Source organism: Nyctereutes procyonoides, unplaced genomic scaffold (assembly GCF_905146905.1).
Source record: "Nyctereutes procyonoides isolate TBG_1078 unplaced genomic scaffold, NYPRO_anot_genome, whole genome shotgun sequence".
Lineage (NCBI taxonomy): Eukaryota > Metazoa > Chordata > Mammalia > Carnivora > Canidae > Nyctereutes > Nyctereutes procyonoides.
Window position 1 is genome coordinate 15,032,712 of NW_026575136.1, and position 23,816 is coordinate 15,056,527.

Sequence of the window (23,816 nt, forward strand, 5' to 3'; positions counted from 1 at the left end):
GTGCTCGTCCGCTTGCCGTCCTGCCCCCCAAGCTGGGGTCGCGCCCGGGCCCGCGGGCGCCCCGCCTCGTCTTAGGCAGCGCAGCGCCTTCCGCGCCCGGACGCGCACCCCCGCGCCGCCTCGCCGGTGGTGGGCGCGGGGGCGGGGCCCGGCCGCTGATTGGCTGCTGCTGGCGCGGGGCGGGGGTGGGGGCGGGGCCGGGGGGGAGTCTCGCCCTCCGCGGGCGCGGCGGCCTTTCCCGCCATGTCGTTCTTGGAGACCGGGAGGCGCCTGCCTGCGCTGCGCCGACGTCCCGGCACCCCGGCCGCGTCCGCCCGGCCGGCCTTCGCCTTCCCCGCGGGGGGCGGGTGGGGGGACGCGGAAGAGGACGAGGAGGACGGGTGCGACCCGGTGGCCCGCGACCTGCGGGCGGAGTTCTCGGCCGGGGCGTCGTCGGAGCCCGCGGAGCGCCCGCTGCTCCGCGGGGGCGGGGGCGGGGCGGGGGCGGCTCTCCGGTCCTGCCGGAGAAGCGCAACGGCGTGTTGGCGGCGGGCGGCCAGGGCGCGGCGCGGCGCCGGCCGGTGCGGGTGCTGTCGATCCTGTGCTCGCTGCTGTTCGCCGTCCTCGTCGCCTTCCTCCTCGCCATCGCCTACCTGGTGGTGAAAGGTACTGACGCGCGCCCCCCGCCCCCCCGCCCCCCCCGCCCGGCCTCGCCCACCCGTCCCTTGCGGTGTGTTTCCCGAACGGGCAGGGCCGCGCCCGAGGTGGGAGGCCGGAGGTGGGCAAGCGCCGCCTCAGGTGGGTGCTTGGGCGGCCTGCGGACGCCGCGGTGGGACCGGCTGGCCGGCGGCGCCGTGGAGGCGGTGGCTGAGGCGGCGGCGCTGAGGCGGCGGCTGAGGCGGCGGCGCTGAGGCGGCGCCGGTGCCGCGCGCGCTCGGACGGCCGGGCCGCCGCCCCACAGCCCGGGGCTCTGCTCTTAGAGATGGAGTCCGTGGCTCTCGGCCGACGTGCGGTGGTGTCTGTCGCGGCCAGACCACCTCTCGTTTCTCCGGCCATTAGTTCTGTTTCGTCGAGTGTGAGGTTAGACAGCCGCCAGGTGGGAACAGAGGATGTGCGCGCGGTGTGCGATCCGGCGGGAAGGCTCGGGCCGCGGCCGACGGAGATCCGCGCGCTCGGCGCCCCGGCGTCGGCCTTCGTTCTCTACGTGGAAGTAACCCGCCCCCCCCGCTGCAGTGTCCGCCCGCGCTCCAGGCGCCCGCGGGCCGGCGGGCGGCTCCCGGGAACCCCTCCCTGAGCGAGGACGCGGGGCGCGAGCCGCGGTGCAGACGTGGGCGCCGGGCTCCTTGCCGGTGCAGCCCCGCGGCAGGTGGATCCCTCAGGTCACGACCCTTGCGACCTGGGCTTGGGTCCCTTGAGGACGGAGGAAGGGGCCCTTGTAGGCCGCGCGACAGCATCGCAGAAGGCGCGCGCAGGGCACCTGGCCGCGCGGGAGCGCCGCTATCTCGAGGTTGAGTGAGCCCCACGTCGGGTGCAGGGAGGAGACCAACACAGACTCCGGGTTTTTTCACAGCGACTCCAAGAAGCCTGGTTACTGCGGCGATGCGCCCCGACGGACTTGATTTCCCTCGGAGGGCCGCATACCTAGTAGCGGATTCGCGTGTGGACCCTTTTGTTTCTGACTCCAGAGCACTTTCCACAGCTCCACGATATTTTTCCAGGCTTTGAGCTTCTATTTAAATTGTAAAATCGTTTATACTCAAGCCCCCCCTTTTTTTTGTATTTACAGAGTTACATGCTGAGAATTTAAAGACTGAAGACGACACAGACACTGGACTACTAGGTATAAACTTAACTCTCACTTGATTTGCTTTGGAGTTCATTTTTATTTTTCCAAGCCATAAATTTAAACTATACAAAATTTTGGATAAAAAAATTATTCCCTTGTGCAATTCATGCAGTCTTAAATTTTTTAATTGCATTTGTGTGTGGTGAATTTTATTGGATTTTTTGAATTTGTATATTTGGTATGTTTGTGTATACACCACGCACAGTAGGAATGCAATTTGAACACCCTGTGTGTGTGACAAAGACCCAGAGACTAACATTTTCTAGTTAGTTCCTCAAAAAGTTTTCCTATACCTTTCCCCAGGAATTAAAAACAAAAAAATCTCCTCACAAACTTAGCAAAGATGACATCTTAAGCAGACCTCAGGAGAAATTTAAGTTCATTATCTCCTTGTAAGCAACTTCCTTTTTTTTTTCTTCCTTTTTTTTAATGTAAAAAGTATTAGACATACTTGCTTAAGTTAATGATGATTAAGTCAGCCTCAAGTTTCTATAGAATGTAGAATGCTGTAGAGTACAGACGACTAGTGAAAAATTGAAGGATTATTTATCTTGTATTTATTACTTTTTGCCAAAATAACTTTGAAGTGTTCAGAACCTGACCTGTTTGGGATATTTTACTACTTTTTGCTGTAATTTATTTGATCACTCTGAATCGGGGGGAAAAAAAAAGTTTGAGATCCTATCCTGCATGTCCCCCCCCCCATCTCAATTTTTATCTCTTCAAGGCTATTGGCCTTAAAATGATACAAAGTATATAGTCTGACTGATTTTGCAGAAGGGGGAAAACCTTTATCTTCAAATTATTGAAACAAATTATGGTTTGTTAGATGTCCCATGAAAACCTTTCTATAGTCTCGACTTCTTGCATGAGAAAATGTACTTTACAGTAGCTCATTCTATCAATGTATGTTGTATATTTTGTCTCTAAAAACAGCCAAGATTATGAGGCATTTCATAGCAGGTTTTTTTTTATTTTTTTTTAAATTTATTTATGATAGAGAGGCAAAGACACAGGCAGAGGGAGAAGCAGGCTCCATGCACTGGGAGCCCGATGTGGGACTCGATCCTGGATCTCCAGGATCGCCCCCTGAGCCAAAGGCAGGCGCCAAACCGCTGCGCCACCCAGGGATCCCTCATAGCAGTTATTTAAACTGTCAACTTGATGCAACAAGAATAGAACAATCTTAAGAACTAGGGAAAAATTCCATGTTGCTGTTTAAAACTTAGCAAATTTCATTCACATTTATGAAAAGCATAGGTGGCACTTTTCATCTGAAGGAACAGCTTGTTTAGTATCAAAAGGAATATAGTAAGGCTTTGTCATTGCCCTGCTTCTTTTCCCACTTCTTGTTTAGTAATACTTTTAGATGTGCCTGATAGATATCTAATGCTGTGACAGCAAATAGGAAGATCATTAAGTCTGTGCTGGTGGCATGAATTAACTTTCAGGATTCAGGAACAATCTCAGGAGTGAAGAGAAACTGTTGTATCTTTACAGCCAAAAAAAAAAAAAAAAAAAAACAAACCCCACCAAAAACAAACAAAAAAAAACACTAAACAATAGTAGTGCCAAAACAAAAATCCTTATGTTGAACTAATGCTACAGTAGTCAGATAGAGAATATACTCAACATCTAGTGGACTAATTCAGTCAATTTCCTTAAAGTAGGCATGATTATCTTTATTTTTTTTTTTTAAGATTTTATTTATTTATTCATGAGAGACACAGACCCAGGCAGAGGGAAAAGCAGGCTCCCTGCAGGGAGCTGGATGTGGGACTCCATCCCGGGTCTCCAGGATCACGCCCTGGGCTGAAGGTGGCGCTAAACCGCTGAGCCACCTGCTGCCTGTAATTATCTTTAAAACAAATATTCATTATAACCTGCAATAGAAAATGCTCTTTTCTAGCAAGAGAATAGAATTCTTCACCTACCTCAGAGAAACAGTGCCAATATGATTAAGCTTCTATAAAGTTGTGGTTACTAAGATAGCACTTACCCTTGCATTGTTCTGAACAGAAATTCTCTCCTGTTAGGAGAAAAAAAACAATATAACCTCTTTACAGAAGAATGTTTTGAGTTGACTACTGGCCTCTGTTAAAAGTCCAATTGAGAGCTCATAGTTGAAAATAGGCCATTTGGTTTTTTTTTTGTTTTTTTTTTTTTCAAATTTTACATGGATTCAAATCAGCTTTGAGTGAACAAATATAAAGGACTGCTGCATCAGAGTATCTGAAGGAATGCCTGTGGAATTATATTCTTACCCGTTTATAAATGGTATAAAAGTTTTCACATGAAGAAACGATCTTTAATAAAAACAGTGTTTAATTTGTCCACTATTTACAGGAAAAGTGGAATGTAGCCTTTTTAAATCTTATTTTGTTGTATTTCATTGCATTTATTTTGCCTTGTTTGCTAGGTACCTCAAAGGTAAATGTAATGTTTGTTTGTTGTAATGTTTGATTGTTTTGTGTATTACCCTTTTTTTGCTGTATTATTAGTGTCCATACTTGTTACCTTCCTATTTCAATGATTCCTATTTAAATTTTATTGCAAATTGCCTTAATTCTTTGAAAACGAACTGGTTTTTAGAATCAAATAATGTAAGTATAGTAACTGCTCTCCTATGAAAGAACTCTCTTTCTAGACAGGTTAATAAAACTTCTGCACGCTGCGGATTTTTTTATTGCAATTTAAGCCTAGTCCAAGATTGGCAAAGTTCAGTAAGAGCAGATTTTAGCAGCAGCTCTCATTTTAGTATGCATAAGAATCACCTGTACTTTCTTTAAAACAGTACCTCTGTGGGGCATCTGGGTGGCTGAGTCAGTCAGGCACCTGCCTTTGGCTCAGGTCATGATCCCAGGACCCTGGGACAGAGCCCCATGTTGGGCTTCTCACTCAGTGGGAGCCTGCTTCTTTTTCTCTCCCTCTGCCACTCCCCCTGCTAGTTCTCTTTCTCTCTCTCTCTCTTTCTCTCTCAAATAAAATCTTTAAAAAATAAATAGGTGAAAAATAAGTACCTCTAGCTTTTGTTTTAGCTCAGGGTAGAAGCCAAAAATCTTCATTTTTTTATAGGTAATGTTGATGCCTCTCAGTTTGAGAAATACTTTCATAGGGTAAGAATCTCTTTACAGGTGTAGTTTGTTTTGTTTTTGAAGATTTTATTTTTAGGTAATCTTTATACCCAACCTGGGGCTCAATCTCATGAGGTTTTGATTTTTGGTACTTGTCATTCTTTGACATCTACTAGTTGATAGTTATGCTGCCACAAGATTAAGAGTCTCATGCTCTACTGACTGAACCAGCGAGGTGCCCCTAAAAAATGTGTTTAAGAGCAGTTCAACTCCTTGGGAGTTGACTGGTGACAGGCTAATAAGATGCAAACAAATGCCCCTAGGAAACATATCTTTGAAAGGACCTGAGACACTGCCATTCTCTTGTTATCTTTGCCTGAAAGAAGTCTTTATGGAAAACTGTGTATACCTTAAACAAAAAAAGGTTCGTGATGAACATGGTATCAGTACATCTGGGGAGTCATATGGTCTTACTGGCTAATAGGATTAGGCTATCAGTGTTCATCTTCATTGGTCAGGTAGACCAGCCAAGGAGGTATGAGAGATGCTGTCACCCAGTTTTGGAACTCATCTCCCCTAATCTTCCCTTGGTGACATTGGAAAGGCTTTCCTTTAATAATTGTCCTACAAACCATCTCGTAATGTAAGCCTTTTTTTTCAGGGAGGTTAATAAAACTTAAGTTTACTTAGTTAAAAATCACATTTTACTCCTTCTCCCTAAAGGTTATTCTCAGGCCAAATTGATTGCACCAATATACAACATAATGAGTTGTTTCATTTTTGTATATTGGCTTTTGTATCTGTCACATTATCCAAGTTTTATCACTTTTCACACACTTAGTTCTATTTTCCAATTTTTGCATTTTTTTTCATAGTCTTATTACAGGGTATGATAAAATGACCTTTTATTTCAGCCAAATCTGAAGTAAGTGTATAAGAAAAATAAAAGGTTTGCCTGTACCCGAAAATGTTTTGAGACTGTTGTCATCAAAGTAAACATGGGACTAGTGCTTTGAGTATGCATGCTGTAAGTATGCCATACAGGAATCGTAATTGCCTTTGTGGAGTTCCTTCACTCTAGAAAGCTTTTGATTCTTGGTACTTGTCACTCTTTGATATTTCTTAGTTAATAGGTAACTATAAGTCCCTCTTGTGGCTAAGACCAGATTTCTAGCATTTTGCAGTGTCAAGGGCTATTCTTGTTTTTAGCTGCCCATTTAGTTCTGCTTTATGATTAAGATGTTTTCAGGCTTCTAAATATTTACAAAGATGAGTGACATATACAGAGTCCAATCAGAGATGAAGACAGTCATTTGAAGAGTTTATCAGTTATTTATTCTGCAGAAAGATAAGTGAGACTCTACCATCATAAGTTCATGATACAGAACACTAGAAACCTGGTAAAAATTTCTGAGAGAATGGGTGTGTTGGGAAGTGACCCATTCTCTTAGGTTAAAATTGAAAACAGTTTCTTCCTTACAGTGAAAAATGACTGAGACTGTGAACTTATTAAACTTTTTCCAGCGAATGTATGAACCTTGTAATTTCAGGCCACTATGTATTAAGGGTATGATACAGTGCGATCTGCAGCTGGGTGGGGTAACTCAATTATTTCATGGAAAAATTCACAAATACATTATTGTATTCTGTGGTGGTGTTTGTAAATTGTGTGTATTGCTTATTCATATTAGTTAAAGAATTATGACTAAGGGAAAAAAAGAAATAAAAGCCCAACAGGACTGGAAGAATAAAACTAAAATTTTAGATAATTTATCGGGGTTTTAGATTCTATTTATTTTAATCTCTTTTCTATAATGAATGTAACTCTCAATAAGAAAAACTTTAAATTTCTGAATTTAAGTTTAGAAAAATAGAAGTAATACATTCAGCCATTAATATACTATTGAAACTTAACAGTACACCAAAACTTTGGTTTTTTTTGTTTCACCTAGTATTACCAACCGTCTTGCATTCATCAATATAAATTATCTCTTGAACAAAAGTTCACAGCAGTGTATATTAGAATTTTTGTCATGAGAGAGTTTAGGCACAGCATGGGTTATTAGCAAGAATTATTATTCAGCCAAATTATTAGTCACAAAAATCATTACAGGTCTCCTTATTACATAGAAGCAGTAATGAGAAGCACACATTTGGACCTCTAAATCGCAAGAATTTGGTGATCTGAAGGGATGTTTCTTAGGCTAATGAAGTTAAACTTTAGCTGGCATCAGAATTAGCTAGTTTGTTATGTGAGAAAAATAAACTGCGAGAGTTTTTCTGGTGAGAATTTGTGGAAAGTGGAATATATATATGTGTGTTGTACATTTAGTTGTACATAACTAGCTCTGTATATATGCCTATGTTACTTAAAGAGCTGTAATTTTTAGAAAAGATGAACAACAAACTTAGCTAATTGCTTTTAGGAGTAGAATTGTTGAATTGAGGTAGGAAGACTTAACTTTTATATCCCTTTATACATTATAAAATGTTAGCTCTTGGTAGAGTGGGGTTATGTTATGTCAAGTTTTTAGCTTCTGGATTCTGGAGAAAGGGACTTGTTACAGTTTTAGTTGTTGCTAGCTGCCAACTTGTGTGGCTTTTCTGCTTTTCACAAACAAATTGAATTACTTTCTGAAGCATGAGCACTTTTAGACCATGATATTACAGTGTATTTTTTTTACCCTATTACTGTGAATTGACTTTTATCAGTGGTGTAATTGTTGATCAGTTCAAAATGAATATAAAATTAAAAAGCCCAAAGTGAAGCAAACAGATTGTGGAACAGTGGTCAGTTTTGAGAACTCAAGAATATTCTTGTATTAATTTTGACAGGTGTCCTGTTAAAGCACCTGAGTGAAAAAGTTTGATGGGCTTTAGAGAGCCTCACATTTTGTTACTTTTTTAATCTATTATTTTGTGTCTTTCTTATATTTTTTAGATGTTTAGAAGTTTCCGTTATTCCACAAGACTTCAAACATAGTTGATTTTTCAGAATTCCTATCTTTTGTTCTGCAGACCTTTTGTATTATCTGATATCAAACAGTGTAAATTTGTCAATTCTGTTCTCTCCTTTAGCAGTACTCATCTAAATAATAATATTTGGTAGAATAACAATCTTTAAGTTGTAGCTGCACACTAAGTATGCTGATAATTTTTATTTTGGCCCCCTGTCTCACTGTGTTGACAGGACAGCTATATCTCAGTCTCTGCTGAGGTTCTGTCTACCTAGTTCCAAGCTGGGTTAAGTTCTAAAATCTGACGCTGTGCCAGGGCATTAGGGTGGGATGCAATGTAGTCCTCAAAACATTTGTTCAAATGAGTTACTGCTGAAACATCTTGCTTTCTGGTCAGGGTGGCCTTTCAGATGTAGCACTTTTACAACCACGTCACCATCTGCTGTTTCTATGCCCCACCTAGGGAAGAGACAACTATAGTCTTGGCTCTGGGCCTGTCTGCCAAGATACTGTATGTAGCTATGATCCCTCTGTAGTGTTGTATGGCCTTAATCCAGGACTCTGCCAGAAATCTCCAGCAGTACTGCCCCCTCTCCACCTATACACACAAGGGCAGACACACCTCTTTCTTCAAACAAAGAGAATCTTTCTCACCTGCGCTTAAAGCCCTCGCTTTCTTACTCCCTGTACTACAGAAACATTTTTGTCTGTACCCCAAACAACCCATTATCTCTGCTGTCTATCCAAGATATTTTGTATTGGTCTACCTTCCTCTTACTTATATCTGTCCTAGTTCCCTTAATCATTTTGCAGCATAAAAACCACAGAGACACTGGTTATTTCTTTGTCACATTCTTCTGGGCAGGAAACATACAGTCCATTATCTCAACTAGTGAGAAAAAATTAAGGTTAATCTTTCAAAAATACATTGCCATAGTATTTCTTAATACTTTGTTGCTCTGAGTTTGTCTTTTAGCTTGTTTTATCAGTCTATTACTGGGCTTCATATGGTTTACAAACAGCTTGATGCACATATTTCTTAATGCCTCTTGCTAAAAGACATCTTGGTTGTGCATTTTGTGTAACCAGGAAATTTGGCAATTCATTAGTCTTTCTCAACTGTAGTCTTCTCAACCTTTTCCTCACTCCCAGTACTACGGAGGCCTGTGACACACTCCTAAGTAGTGGTGGCTTAGTAAACTCTCTAAGTTAGAGGACAGTTTGAATATGTATCTGAAAACCATCAAATTAATTTGTTCCTTCTGTTGTCACTTTGTTGATTTCCCTCATTCTTCCATTTTTCAACCTTTTCCCCCTTCCTTGAGTCCAGTATAATACCATTGCTTTTGATATATATATATATTTTTTAATCCTGAGCGACACAGAGAGAGGCAGAGACGCAGGCAGAGGGAGAAGCAGGCTCCATGCAGGGACCCCGACGTGGGACTCGATCCCGAGTCTCCAGCATCACACCCCCGGGCTGCAGGCAGTGCTAAACTGCACCACCGGGGCTGCCCCATGCTTGTGAATTAAGATTTCTTTGAGAAAATCTTCCATTCTTCTACTCTGACTGACCCTGAAATCTAGGGTCCCAACCCATTTGTAAATTGGGAGTTAACCTTTTTTGTTCATATACTCAGGAAAATTGAAGAATCAGATTAGGTTGGTTTATAACGTTTATAGGAAAGTTTAAAAAGGAGACACTGTAAAATTAAGTCATGTCAAAAATGAAATAAAAAATGTCAAGACATTTTAACAGTGAATTTTTTTTTTTAACTTTTATTTATTTATAGTCACACACAGAGAGAGAGAGGGAGAAGCAGGCTCCATGCACCGGGAGCCCAACGTGGGACTCGATCCCAGGTCTCCAGGATCGCGCCCTGGGCCAAAGGCAGGCACTAAACCGCTGCGCCACCCAGGGATCCCAACAGTGAAGTTTTTTAACCACTTTCCCATAGTTGAATTTTATAAAGCTGCCGATAAGTTATATTCATAAGTTGAATTTGTACTTTTTACATGTTCAATAATTAAAATATTATTTAAAATTATTTTTAATCATTTTATTAGCTTATCATTGAATTGTTAAGATATGGGCAGCCCGGATGGCTCAGCGGTTTAGTGCCTGCCTTCAGCCCAGGGCATAACCCTGGAGACCCAGGATTGAGTCCTGGGTCGGGCTCCCTGCATGGAGCCTGTTTCTCCCACTCCTCTGCCTGTGTCTCTGTCTCTCTCTCTCTCTCTCTCTCTCTCTGTCTCTCATGAACAAATAAATAAAATTTAAAAAAATGTTAAGATATTAAATGATATGACTTCTAATTGTGCTTTAATATTTTACATTTTTGCATGGGTTTGCTTGTAGTAAACCCAAATCTCTTGTATCACTTACATGCAAATCAGAAGTTTAGAAATATACATGATCTTCTGAACATGAAGATACTGGTTTAATTTAAATTGCTTTGGTGTTAATAAAAGTTTTCCTTCTCTCTTCCCATTTAAGGGTTTTGGACTCTACTTATAATATCTCTATCTGCTGGATTCTCCTGCTGTAGCTTTTCTTGGACAGTGACTTATTTTGACTCTTTTGAACCAGGGATGTTTCCTCCTACTCCTCTTTCACCTGCCAGGTTCAAGTAAGTATTCCTGTTTATTTTTATTTTTTTAACCCATTCCAACTCTGTTGAAATGAAAGAAGCTTCTAATTTATAAGATAACATGTTGAGGTCCCAACATCTATAAAATATAAATGACTTCAGGTTTTCAATTTGACTCAGCCTTTAGATAAATGGAGAATATTTTAAATTCCTTACCTATATAATGCAATGATTTTTTAAAAAATTCAAGAAATTCAAGAAATGATCTAAGACATAAGAAACTTTGGTATTTGTTCCTTTGGAATGGAATCTCATTTAAACAGTTTATGAAGGCTAAATTTATATCGGCAATGTGAAAGTTTTACTAAATGCATGTATAAATGGTCAGATTTATATCAACTTAGTAATTGAATTGGACTTTTCCTTGGATTTCAGTTTTGTGTAATTAGCAAGCATTTATGGCACCCAGTTTATATGTCTAGATGTGTTTCACTGTGAAACAATATTTTTTTGGTCTGTGTTTTCTGTATTTCAAAAGACTTTCAAAAAATTCAGTAGATGGTTGTGCTAATCTAGTTTATTTATGTCAGGAAAACTCAAATTTTAAATACTTCAAATTTCCAAATAAGAGTTTCTAAGACATCTAGTTTATTCTACAAACTGAAGGGTTGGGGAAAAGGTGATTTAAGATATGTACGTTACCAGAGTATTACGGTTGTTATTGTTGCTGTTATTACTACCAGCTCCAACTTACTTCATGGAGAGCTTGTAGAGACCAAATAAAATCTATTTGAGGGACTCTATAAATAGGAAGTTTAATATTAACTACATTTATTAATAATAATTATTACCAGCTCTTATTAGTGAACTCATATTTTTTTCCTTATAAATCTGTCTTTAAAACTTCTAGCTTTACTTTAGATGACGTGTGTGTGTATTTTAAACAGCTTAATAAATCCCTGTCTGTATATGAAACAAATCATATACTTACCAATAAATTTTGTATATGTGTATTCAAAGTGGTTAATAAGTAATTAATCTAAATTGACTAAGTTACACCTAACAGTGAAATAATTATAGTTTGTATGACCATTCAGTTGCAAAGTTAATTTTGCTATGTGATATTGTGTTTAATTAAAATTTATATTCTTGCTACCCGATGACATTAATTATTTGATAACAAGATGTATGTATCCAATGTCGATAATATAATGAGACTCCTTTCATAAGCCACCAAAAACCATAATCCTTTTTTTTTCTTTTTATTTCTTTTTAACTCACTTCTCTCCTGATTTCCAGCCCTACAATTTTAGCTGGTTAGCAGAGCTTGCAGCCTAGATATCAGAAAGCACCTTGCATTTAAAGTTATTAAGACTCTAGCTGGTCTTAAAGACCTCGGTCTCCATCCACTTAACAAGGCTTGAAACCCTTATTCAGTTTATTTATCCTTTGCCAAATGTACTCATTCCTGCTTTTTGAAGTGTTACTGGAATACTTTATCTTTGCACCTTGAGCGTTTTTGCCCTTTTTAAGACCTTGCCGCTGAACTTCACTCCTTGGTCTCCCTTAGTCCATGCTTTCGCTCTTCGAATTCATGCCGTATTTTGTTACCTCTGTTAAAACAGATCTTAGTCATAGCTCTTCCTTGTGAAGAGCTTCAGCGACTTTCCCACTGCCTTCAAAATGATGTGTGACTCTCAAGTACAGCAGAACAGTCCTTCCCCAAGTGATCCTACCCGACTTTTCCAGCTTCATCTTCAGCTGTTTGTCCAGTGCACCCTACTCTGTAGCCACATACCAGATTACCTTGACATCCCTTGAATAAACTCTGGATTTTTGAGATGCCTTGACTTTACTCTTACTGTTTTCTGTTCCTGGAATATGTTTTTCCCTTGCAGATATTTTTCTACCCTCACCAGAATTCATAAATCTTATAGATGTGAGAAGCTTTTGGAGTTAGAGAAAAAGCATTTCGGTGTTTTAAATAACTAACTCTGTGGGTATTTAACTGATTTCTTAAAAAATTATCTCTGCATTTCAGGTTGCCTGGGTAACTCGGTCAGTTGAGCGTCTGACTCTTGATTTCAGCTCAGGTCATGATCTCAGGGTCATGGGATCAAGCCCCCACATTGGGTTCTGCACTCAGTGGGGAGTCTACTAGAGATTCTCTTTCTCCTTCTGCCCATCCTCCTGCTTGCACGCATGTGCCCCCCTCCCCTGAAAAATAAATACATAAATATTTAAGAAAAGTTATCTTTCCATTTTTTATTAAACTAGAACCCATAGTGATAGACTTGTTTTCAGTGTGTTGTCATTCAGTTTTTTTTTTAAGATTTTTTTTTTTAAGATTTTATTTTTAAGCAACCTGTACACCCTATGTAGGGCTTAAATTCACAACCCAAGATCAAGAGTCTCATGCTCCACTGACTGAGCTAGCCAGGTCCCCTTACTCATTTAATTTTAATATGAGATAGTGTCTGATTAGAGACTTAGACTGCATATTTTTTTTTTTAAATTTTTATTTATTTATGATAGTCACAGAGAGAGAGAGAGGCAGAGACACAGGCAGAGGGAGAAGCAGGCTCCATGCACCAGGAGCCCGATGTGGGATTCGATCCTGGGTCTCCAGGATCGCGCCCTGGGCCAAAGGCAGGCACCAAACCGCTGCGCCACCCAGGGATCCCTAGACTGCATATTTTTTAATACAGCCCTAAAGCTACAGTTTTGAAAAATGTTCATATATATAAATTTGGATTCCTTTCGGTATTTAAGTTGGATAACTTAATTTTATATGTGATAAATCAACTATTAAATATTCATGGCTGTGAGTGAAACTATAATTTAAAATTATCTTGTGTTGATATAGACACAGCCCAAAAAATGCATACAATAAATATAGTGATAGATGATGACATAGTAACAGAAATCACAGACAAAAAAGGCATATAAGATAGTGATTATTGGTAAAACTAAGTTTTATAGCAAAAACTCTACCTTCTAGTGCTTGTGGGAAATAATGCAGTAACTACTTCAGAAATGGCAGAATAAGTATATTCTCTATGTCACCAGTAGAATGAGAGCTTGTACAGGGAAACAACTTCTCTACCTTTTGTGAAAGTTGAAATCTTCAAACTTTATTTTCTTAGAAATCAGATTGATATATTTCATTAATATGTAATATGCATTGATAAAAATATGTTTGTAACAGGCTATGTATTCTTTTATAACTTAATGATGTTTTAATATATAGATTTTTATCATTATATGAAAGAAATGCAAATTCTTTGTTGAAAATTCAAAAACAAAAAAAGGAAAATTTATGAACAAAGTGCTAACATTTTAATGTATACCTTTCCATTCTTTGCATATTTTAAAAATTAAAATTGGAATTATAGTATACATACTGTTTTATAAACCATTTTTTATTTAACATTCTGTTGGAACATTTTTCCACTCAGTATTTCTTTTGAATTTTCAGTTTTAAATAACTTTAAACACCGGTCATGATAGATGTCAGCTTATTTTTGTAAATCTAATATAAATGATAGCTAGATTCTAAGATAGTTAAGCAAATCCCTGTTTAATAAATTAAGTAGAAACTAAAGAAAGGCAGGTCAGTTAAAAATCATAAAATGAAGGGACTTTTTTCTTTATATTTTTACTTTCTAGCTCCATGAATATCAAACATGAAGAGAGTAAAATAATCGTGCCTAATTGGTTTGTTAAAAAATCATTATTTTGCTCTGCTTTGCAGATTTTAAACATTTAGGCCTTTTTTACCCCTCAAACAAGCTAGTTGGTAGAAGTTGGAGAAGAAAATTGAGAGGACCAGGTTTACTTTGGCTCTCAGTTGTTTATCCCTAAAAACATAAACTCCTTAAGGAAAGAAAAAAAAAACATTTATTGATAGTAAATATTATATGAAGGGTCTAAATGAAATCAGTTTGAACAAATAATTCATTGGGAGAGTTGAGATTAGAAATCAACCCTTGTATTAAAATAATTTTTCATATTTAACTCTATTATATTTGTTGGATATTTTCTTGATTGAGGCTACTATAACAAAGTACCATACACAGGGTGGCTTATAAACAACAGAAATTTGTTACTCTCACAGTTGTGGAGACGAAGACCTGTATCAGGGTGGCAGCTTGGTCAGGTTCTAATGAGAACTATCTTCTGGGTTTGCAAATGGCCTCCTCATTGTATCCTCACAAGGCTGAGAACAGGTTTCACTCTCATGACCTCATCTAATCCTGATTACCCCCAAAGGCCCCACCTGCTAATGCTATCACATTGGGAGGTAAGGTTTCAACATAGGAATGGCAGTGTGGAGAGGGGTACAACATAGTCCATAATAAAATTTAGAAGTTTTCACTTGTAGATAAGCACAGGACCTTTAGGAAGTAACAAGATAAAGAACTTAGCAAGGTATGTTTTCAGACAGATATTTAATGGACTTCAAAAGGCATATTAAGAAAAATTGTTATCCTGACAGCAAACTTTGCTGATCTGAAAGTATATTGTAAAGTGATACACACAGACTTCTCTATTAGGAAGCATTTTCTTTGTGTTTTTGGATCCATTATACTTATAAATTATTTTCTTAGTTGCTTCTGAAAGTAGGTAACCGTGTAATGGTAACCTCTTAAATAATGAGACGAGGCAGTAACTTTTGATTACCTGAAGTATCTTTATAGACTTTCCCACTTCTCACTACTTTACAACATTACTGCTCTTTGAGACTACTTAATGAACATCTCCGGTTCCCTTCACATTAGTTTTCCCTATTCATTCATTCAGTTTTCTCAGTGATTTCCAAGCAGGCAAATATAACAATATATGTGATCAGTATTTCACATTGTGATGATCTGCTTTAATTATAGTTTCCAGCAGTTAATACATCTAGGTATGTGACCTACCCAAGCAAAGATACTACACTATTTAATTAAGTCCTCCTGACTGGGGAGGTAGTAAGGTATGAAGCTGCATGTTTCCTGACAATGAATTTCACATTACCTGTGCCCCATCTAGTGGAGCAGTGATATAGCTGCAGGTTTACAGTTATCCAGCACGCTAAAAATAAAAACCATTCAGTTAGGGGATCCCTGGGTGGCACAGCGGTTTGGCGCCTGCCTTTGGCCCAGGGCGCGATCCTGGAGACCCGGGATCGAATCCCACATCGGGCTTCCGGTGCATGGAGCCTGCTTCTCCCTCTGCCTGTGTCTCTGCCTCTCTCTCTCTCTGTGACTATCATAAATAAATAAAAATTTAAAAAAAAAAATTAAAAAAAAAAAAACAAAAAAACAAACAAAAAAAAACCATTCAGTTATTATTATAGGTCCCACCTACAGTAGAAATGTTACCTTATAGTTTAGAAATAAATTTAGTGGAAAAATGATAATGTAAGTGATGGGTTTGGCAAACCACACAATGTAGAAAGCTTCTTTGGTTTGTAATTAAGAATCAAAATATTTAGTAATAGTGAAATGAAAAATAGTGAAAGAAGTCATTAAATTTGTCTATCTTGTAATTTTACTTGGATTCAGGGGTCAAGGGTCAACATTATTGAATTAAGGGTGTTCCTTCATTACAGTCAATAGTTAACAAGTCTTGTTGGAATGAAAAAATACGCATTTAGATCAAAATTAAAATTTAACAGCATATGACTGTAGCCTTCAAGCCAAGAAGTTAGCTTTGTAAGGACAGGGTTATTATTTTGTGCTAGAAATAACCACAGAGACTTATTTCAAGAAGAAAAAAAGAAATCAGTGCTTGTTTCCAAAGTTACTAAAGATGAGCTGTGTTACAGAAATATAGTACTGAAAATTTCAAATTTTAGCCTAATCCTGGTCAAAGGTAATATAAAAATAAAATCTCTGGTTATATGGCTATCTGAATCCAAAGTCTAGATCACTGCATCTCTTGCTGAGAAATTGATTTTAAATGATATTTCTGCCTTTATTTTGAGAAATATTTTACAAATAGCATGTCATGCATTCACAGTGTTGTAGATTTTAGAGAATGTCTCAGTTTTTCATAAATTCTGTGTTGACTTCTGTTTTAAGAAATTTGTCATCATCAATCTTACAAGTGAAGAGTCCTTTTGAGGGTAGAATGAATGAATGATTGTAATTATGACTTTTTAGATGCAGGGTTCATGGTCAAAAAGTAAGGAAACTTTACAGTTATTGGTACTATGCCATGATTTCTACGAATGTGCTAATGAAGAGTAGTGTCTTTTCACTAAACCTGCTTTAAATATCATCTATAGAATTTGGCAGTCTACAGTGTTTCATAGTTAATATACAGACCAGGAGCTGCTATCTGTTGCCTTCCTGAAACTGTTGGTCTTTTTTGTTAGGATCACTCTGAGTTATCTACCTTTCTATATCTTCTTCCAATCACAAATGATATTTGGTAAATATGAAGATACTCAGTTTCAAAAAACACATGCTTTTAATTTTAAATTTAATTTATTTCTACAAAGCTTTTTTTTTTTTTTTATAGAAGTGTATTGCCTTGCAATGCTATTTGGAATATGAAAAGTAAAGTAGAAGTGAGAAAGAAAAGGGAACAGTTGGTTTTTATGTGAATTGCTTTTTGGTAAACTGTTTTTGGTAACCATTTTACAGACTAAAGATTAACACGTGATCTGATACTCTTGCATGTGTTTTTTTTTTTTTTAATTTATTTATGATAGTCACAGAGAGAGAGAGAGAGAGAGAGAGGCAGAGACACAGGCAGAGGGAGAAGCAGGCTCCATGCACCGGGAGCCCGACGTGGGATTCGATCCCGGATCTCCAGGAGCGTGCCCTGGGCCAAAGGCAGGCGCCAAACCGCTGCGCCACCCAATGTGTTTTTTTAAGTAGGCTCCATGCCCAGGCTGGAGCCCGTTGCAGAGCTTGAACTCACAACCCTGAGATTAGGAGTTGCTTAACAGACTGAGCCGCCCAGGCACACTTGTATTATTTTCTATGTATAGTGTCTGGAGTATAATCAGATGTTGAAATATTTAAATTTTCATAACATTTGTATATGATTATGTATCATTGTAGAAGGGAAGCATACAATGAGTTAAATATTTAATACTAGAGAATTCCAGTTTTAGGATTGGCATTGATGTATTATATTTTTTCTCTATTCAACATAAGGCTTCTTTTTCTGTTATTAAAGAGTTTTCTCTAACTTTTTGTTCTTGACTTTGGGGGCTTTAATTCTTGGGGGTTGAGAAGTTATGTGTGAAGATATGTGAGAAGATATGTGTGACAAACACAATAGTAAAATCATAATAGAAATGGAGTTATGGATTCTTGGGTAGTATCATGAGTCTTAGAGGTATAGGTAAGTGGGTGACTTAGTATTTAAATTAGAAGTCCTTTTCCAAGCACACTAGACTGAGCATTGAGCACAATAAGTTGACTCTACAACTTTTTTATATAGATTTTGACAAGCTGCCTCTTTGTTCAGTCAGATTCTTTGTTGCCTTGGACTAATGAAACAGATGTCAGATGGCTAATTGCAGTAGGAAAGAAAAGCTACTGACAAGAGATAGATCAAAAACTTGGCCTTGATATTTGAGCATCATGAAGTTTGATTATCTGGGTACTGTTTGGAGCCATCAGTGGCAGTGTGGTGAATGAATATATTAATGGTGCTGCATTAATATATGGCTTCTTGAAGTGAAGGGTCTAAATATATGCATGTTGTATATTCCATTACTGTTCTAAATGGAGATTTAAGTAGATGTAACAAAATCCTGTAAGAAATCATATTAACTAATTTGGTTTCCTTGTTTTCATAAAGTAAGGTAGCAAGTGACTATTTGCTTTGTACCTGTTTGCTATGGCTTTTGCTTATGCTAATTTATAAATTTATAATGTTTTATATATGGGCTACTGAAAAGGCACAGGTCCATATGCATAGAACAACAATGATAAGAAATACTTGAGAGATAGTACTTGCCAGTTTTGTTCTTGGAACTTTTTATGTGTCAACAATCTTTGTGTAAGTCATAAAAGGCAGCCTGGTATATGAAAGGTCTTATAGGGACGCTTGGGTTGCTCAGTGGTTGTGAGAGCCTGCCTTCAGCTCAGGGTATGATCCCAGAGTCCCAGGATCGAGTCCCGCATCGGGCTCTCTGCATGGAGCCTTATTCTCCTCTCTCTTCCTATGTCTCTGCCTCTCTCTGTGTCTCTCATGAATGAATAAATAAAATTTTAAAAAGAAAAAAAGTCTTATAAAACAGAGGAGGTGGCTTCCAGAGCACCTGGGTGCGTGGCTCAGTTGGTTAAGCATCTGCCTTCAGTATTTTCTTGAGATTTTTTTTTAAAGATTTTATTTATTTATTCATGAGACACACACACACACACACACACAGAGAGAGAGAGAGAAAGGCAGAGACACAGGCAGAGGGAGAAGCAGGCTCCATGCAGGGAGCCTGACGCGGGACTCAATCCCGGATCTCCAGGATCAGGCCCTGGGTCGAAGGCGGTGCTAAACTGCTGAGCCACCCAGGCTGCCCTTAATTGAGATTTTTTAAGCTAGACATCTGACTGTGGCCTACTACCAGCTGTCAATTATCTTTTCTTGAGTAATTGTTACTTATTTTGCAATTTTATCCTTTCTGTTCTTTTTCTCCCTTTCTATTCTTTCAATGTAGACATTATTTCTTTAATGAAATAATGTGGATATTAGTTCAACTTTCAAACACTGTTTTTGGCAAAGTAAAAGTTTGGCAACAAAACAGTTTCATTTATTTACTTTTTTCAAAATAATTTTTTTTAACTGACTCATAAAATCCAAAGACTTGGGGATCTTATTATTCTTTTATCTTGTGTACTATTTGCCCTGACTTCCTATGGAATGAAGACTTTGCTTATTAATCAAGATGGTACTCAGCAGAGATAGAAATTTTGGGGCATTTTTCTATCTCAAAAATGTACTCTGTATACTTTCGGGGCAGCCCAGGTGGCTCAGTGGCTCATGAAAGAGTAGGGAATTGAGATTATAAAGGACTTCCAAGTATAAAGTAAGGGGTGACCTTTCCCTTAATGAGAGACAGTATTTCCTAAGGGAGGGAAGTTTGCAATCCTAACTCTTCTGTCCTAAATAGCACTCATAAAGTTAGTTGGAATACACACAACTTTATCCTCTCCAGCAATTTCTAGTAAGTAATCTTCAATAAAAAGAATACAAAAGAAGTATCATTTTGTGTTTTTGAGAGAAACATAGAGGAAATGCTTTGCAAGTAATTGAAATGCAGTGGTGTTTAGTATTTTCTTTCAGATTTTGGGTTTGGTTAAGAACTTTTGATTCCAGATAAAGAACTGAGAGCTATTCCTACCAAAGCTCACACAGCTTAAAATTCTCTATGAATTAGAGATTTCTTGGCTAGGCATAGAATGAAAAATAAAAGGCGGCTCAGGAGTGTGACGGGGGACTCGTGAGTACCAGGCTGGCTCGTCCTGTCTCCCCTGAGCCCGCCAGACACAGAAGCAAGTAGCCAGTTGGTTCTTAACGTAGGGTCTGGCTCAGCCCCTCACCCTGACAAGCGCGGGGAGTGTTCTGCTCAGAGCAGAATGAGTCCGCAATGAGGTGACTGTTTCAGAAGCAGGGAGTTCTGTCATAAATGAGAGAATATATACTAGGAGGAGGAGGAGGAGGAGGTCCTGGAGTTACCGCGATCTAGGAATGAAGGCTTCAGTAGAGTGTAGTCTGGCAGGTAACACACAAATTCAGTTCAGAGTCCACCGAGTAGAATAAAAACCGTAAACAACATGAAACAAGAAAGGACATCTGCTTGCTGCTTGAATCTGCTGGTTTCTCTCAAGTAAATAGACAATTTGTAAACTTTTGGCAATAACTTATTCAATACTTTAATTTTTGGTTCCCTTTAATTGCCAGAATCGTTGAATTCATTTGAGTCTTAAGTTTTATATGTATTCCATTCCTATAAAATGTAAATAATTAAAATAGATATTTTATAACTTACTCATTATCTAAGTTACTATTATTTTTATTTCTTTTAAAGATTATTTATTTATTCATGAGAGACAGAGAGGCAGAGACACAGGCAAAGGGAGCAGCAGGCTCCATGCAGGGAGCCCGACGTGGGACTCGATCCCAGGTCTCCAGGATCACGCTCTGTGCTGAAGGCGGCGCTAAACCGCTGAGCCACCCAAGCTGCCCTCCAAGTTACTATTAAATACAAGTCTCTTCTACAGCATAAGGATAGTCTGCATGAGGTCTTTAATCTCTTTTGTATCCCAATTCTACAATAATTATGCCATCCTATATAAACTATACAAACTAAAGTCTTTGACCTAGAATTTTATGAACTTAAATTTTGAGTCACAATCCTACGTATTGCCTGTGTGATATTAAGTAATGTAATGATCTACAAACACTGGAAGTTCCTAAAGATGAGCAAAGAGTATTGTTGCATTAGTTAGTGGAAAGAATGTTAAAGAAAATGTATTAAAATTGCTGTAAGATAGAGGAATCAAATGTCAGGGGAAATCTGTGCACATAAGCTAGTAGGCATGCGCATAGTAATCATAAAATAAGAAATGTGTCTTTGCTGATACCTAGGAACTCATTGAAAGCCAGTTCAATTAAGTAACCTGTTAAGTTGAAAACAAATGTCAGGCAGCCCCGGTGGCGCAGCGGTTTAGCGCCGCCTGCAGCCTAGGGTGTGATCCTGGAGACCCTGGATCGAGTCCCACGTCGGGCTCTCTGCATGGAGCCTGCTTCTCCCTCTGCCTGTGTCTCTGCCTCTCTCTCTCTCTCTGCATCTCTATGAATAAATAAAATCTTAAAAAAAAAAAAGAAAACTGAAATAAATATGTCTATAAAAGACATAATCTGATGACATGCAAATGGACAAGTTCTATTTTTAGTGCTTACAGAAAGAGTAGTTTCTTCATGTAATCTAAAAATGGTACAAACAGGATATATTACTTCAGGTTGTACCTGAAATAATTAATATATTTAGTTCTGAGTGAGAACAAGGAAACAGTGCTCATTAATGAAAGAACATGCTTCTAACAAGATTTATACTGTAGAATTAGGTTATGATACACTCAGTGACTGAATCGCAGTAAAGAAATACAAGGGATTAAATTGAACATTTTGCTGAAATGAAACTGAAAAATTATATTTGACTACAAGGACAGTTTTTGATGGAGAACTTGAGGTCACTCTATTTACTAATCCTGCAAATATCCAATACTCTTTTTTAACATGTACTAAAGTATAAAATATTAGGGAAACATTTTTAGGTTGTAAGCATTTTCAATAAAAACTGATGGTGTTTCTGTTATACCAAATTACATTTCCTTTTTTTGTTCCCCCCTCCCCCCACACAGGAAACTGACTGGACATTCTTTCCACATGGGCTATAGCATGGCAATTTTGAATGGCATTGTTGCTGCTCTTACTGTAGCATGGTGCCTCATGTAAACTCACACCGAAGCACTATTTTTGGCAAATCTTAGTCATGATCACTTTGTAGTAACAGGGAAGAACATCATTTGTCTACTGAGAAGACCAAGAAACCTGCTGTTACGTGGTTCAGATACATGTCATATCATCGTCATTATGGAGGACCTTCCTTTTTTTTTTTTTTTTTTTTTAATGGAGGACCTTCGTAAGCACCATTCTAGAATTTAGGCATTAAGAATATCTGAGTGTTAAGTTTCAAGTAATTTCTTAAAAATGTAAGATGTTTACCTCATCTTTTTACTTTTGTGTGCGTTGTCCTTATAAATTATAGAAAACATTTTAATTGAATTCAAACATGAAAACTTGAATATAGGATAATGCTATGTATAATACTACATTTTTGCTAAGAAATACTAGTAGTACTGTTTAAATGAGATAGAAATACTTCTTATTTATTCATGATACTAGAAAAGCAAACAATGCCAACTATTTCAACATTTTGTAGAAGCTACTTTGAAATCAGAATATTTAATTTTCAATATTCATAATCAGTGGAAGGTGCATTTATATTTTTTAAGGAGGTATAATTGCGTATGTGGTTTTTTTTAATATATTTTCCTACTACATACTGATTTTGTATGTTTTTAAAATTCCTACATCTAGATAAATGTTATTTTTTAGCTGGTGAAAGCCTAATACCATTTTAAATAAATATTGTTTTTTTTAAAAAAGCAAAAAAACACAAAAGACAATCTGATTTTAAAATTAAGTAAACCTATTTTCACAAAAAAAAAATACTTAAGGCATTAAAATATTGAGAAATTTGAAGTTGTTCACTATTTGTTTCCACAGTTGGAAATATTTATCTTGGTGTATACATGATTACTCCAATAGAAATGGTGGTATTTTGTCTTTAATAAATATAAATCTGAAAGTTTTATATTTAGAAATGCTTGAATTACTTTGTTTTTAATCTCAGAAATTTAGTTACCAAAATAGAAAAGGTATTTTGATAATGTATATATGTATAGTCTTTTTACATATAGTTTCATAATATTTATAGTCAAATGTTCTACAATTGTTTGTTTTTGTTTTATAGTAATAAAGCTTAATTGTTCACACTTCTTTTCTAAATACCTGTTTGGAAAATACAATTTAGGAAGATGAACTATTTAAAATACTGTTTTCCCTGGCCATAGAAAAACTTATATTAGGAAGGCATTGTGTAGCAAAACTACTTATTCAGGCCAAATGGGAAAGGAGTATGTGCAGTGTGTTCTTGTTATCTACTAAGTGTTGTTACTGAGTAAATGATTTAATGATATTCCTAAAAGTCTTAACACTTTTTTTTTTCCCTCTAAAACTTCCCATTGGAAATGACAAATGCGGCTCCAATTTAAATTATCTGAAGTGGTTAGATTAATATGGGTGGGAGATATGTGTAAATGTGTTTATATACACTTATATACATATACAAATCCTGTGGCTTAAAATATCCCTTCCAAAGTGGTCAGAGTGAATTTATTTTCACTCCCTGCTTTTCTCCTCTCGCCATCCCAGCTCTTCCATTGCCATGGAATGTACAGGTAACAAAATTAGTTTTTCTTCTTTCCACCCTTCCAAACTCCCCTCCCCAACCCAATTTGGATAGCTCCTTTCAGATTTTTTGTGTCCTACGACTAAGAAAAAGATTACAGTACACCTTCGGTATATAGGTATCTGTAAGATACGTATATCTATGTATAATATAAATACATATATATCTGCAAAATATTTCTTCTGAAACCCCGTTTCTTCCGGTCTAACACTCCTCTTTCGTGGGAAGTTCCTCTCTAGTACATCATAGGGTCCAAATATAAACCATCCTACCTCCATAGCAGAGTGATTGAGTATGTAGGGTATGTAACCAAAGCTGGGTCAATCC

The 23,816-nt window shown here is 38.1% G+C and overlaps 1 protein-coding gene across 1 annotated transcript; it reads left to right on the top strand.

Moving 5' to 3' along the window:
• Positions 1 to 208: 208 nt before the first annotated feature.
• Positions 209 to 23,216, top strand: LOC129495395 (ADP-ribosylation factor-like protein 6-interacting protein 6). The gene is given in 5 exon segments (XM_055302850.1): positions 209 to 459; positions 462 to 645; positions 1,766 to 1,819; positions 10,354 to 10,486; positions 21,817 to 23,216. Coding segments are annotated over 5 exon segments (681 nt in total). The 5' UTR covers positions 209 to 243; the 3' UTR covers positions 21,911 to 23,216.
• Positions 23,217 to 23,816: the final 600 nt, after the last annotated feature.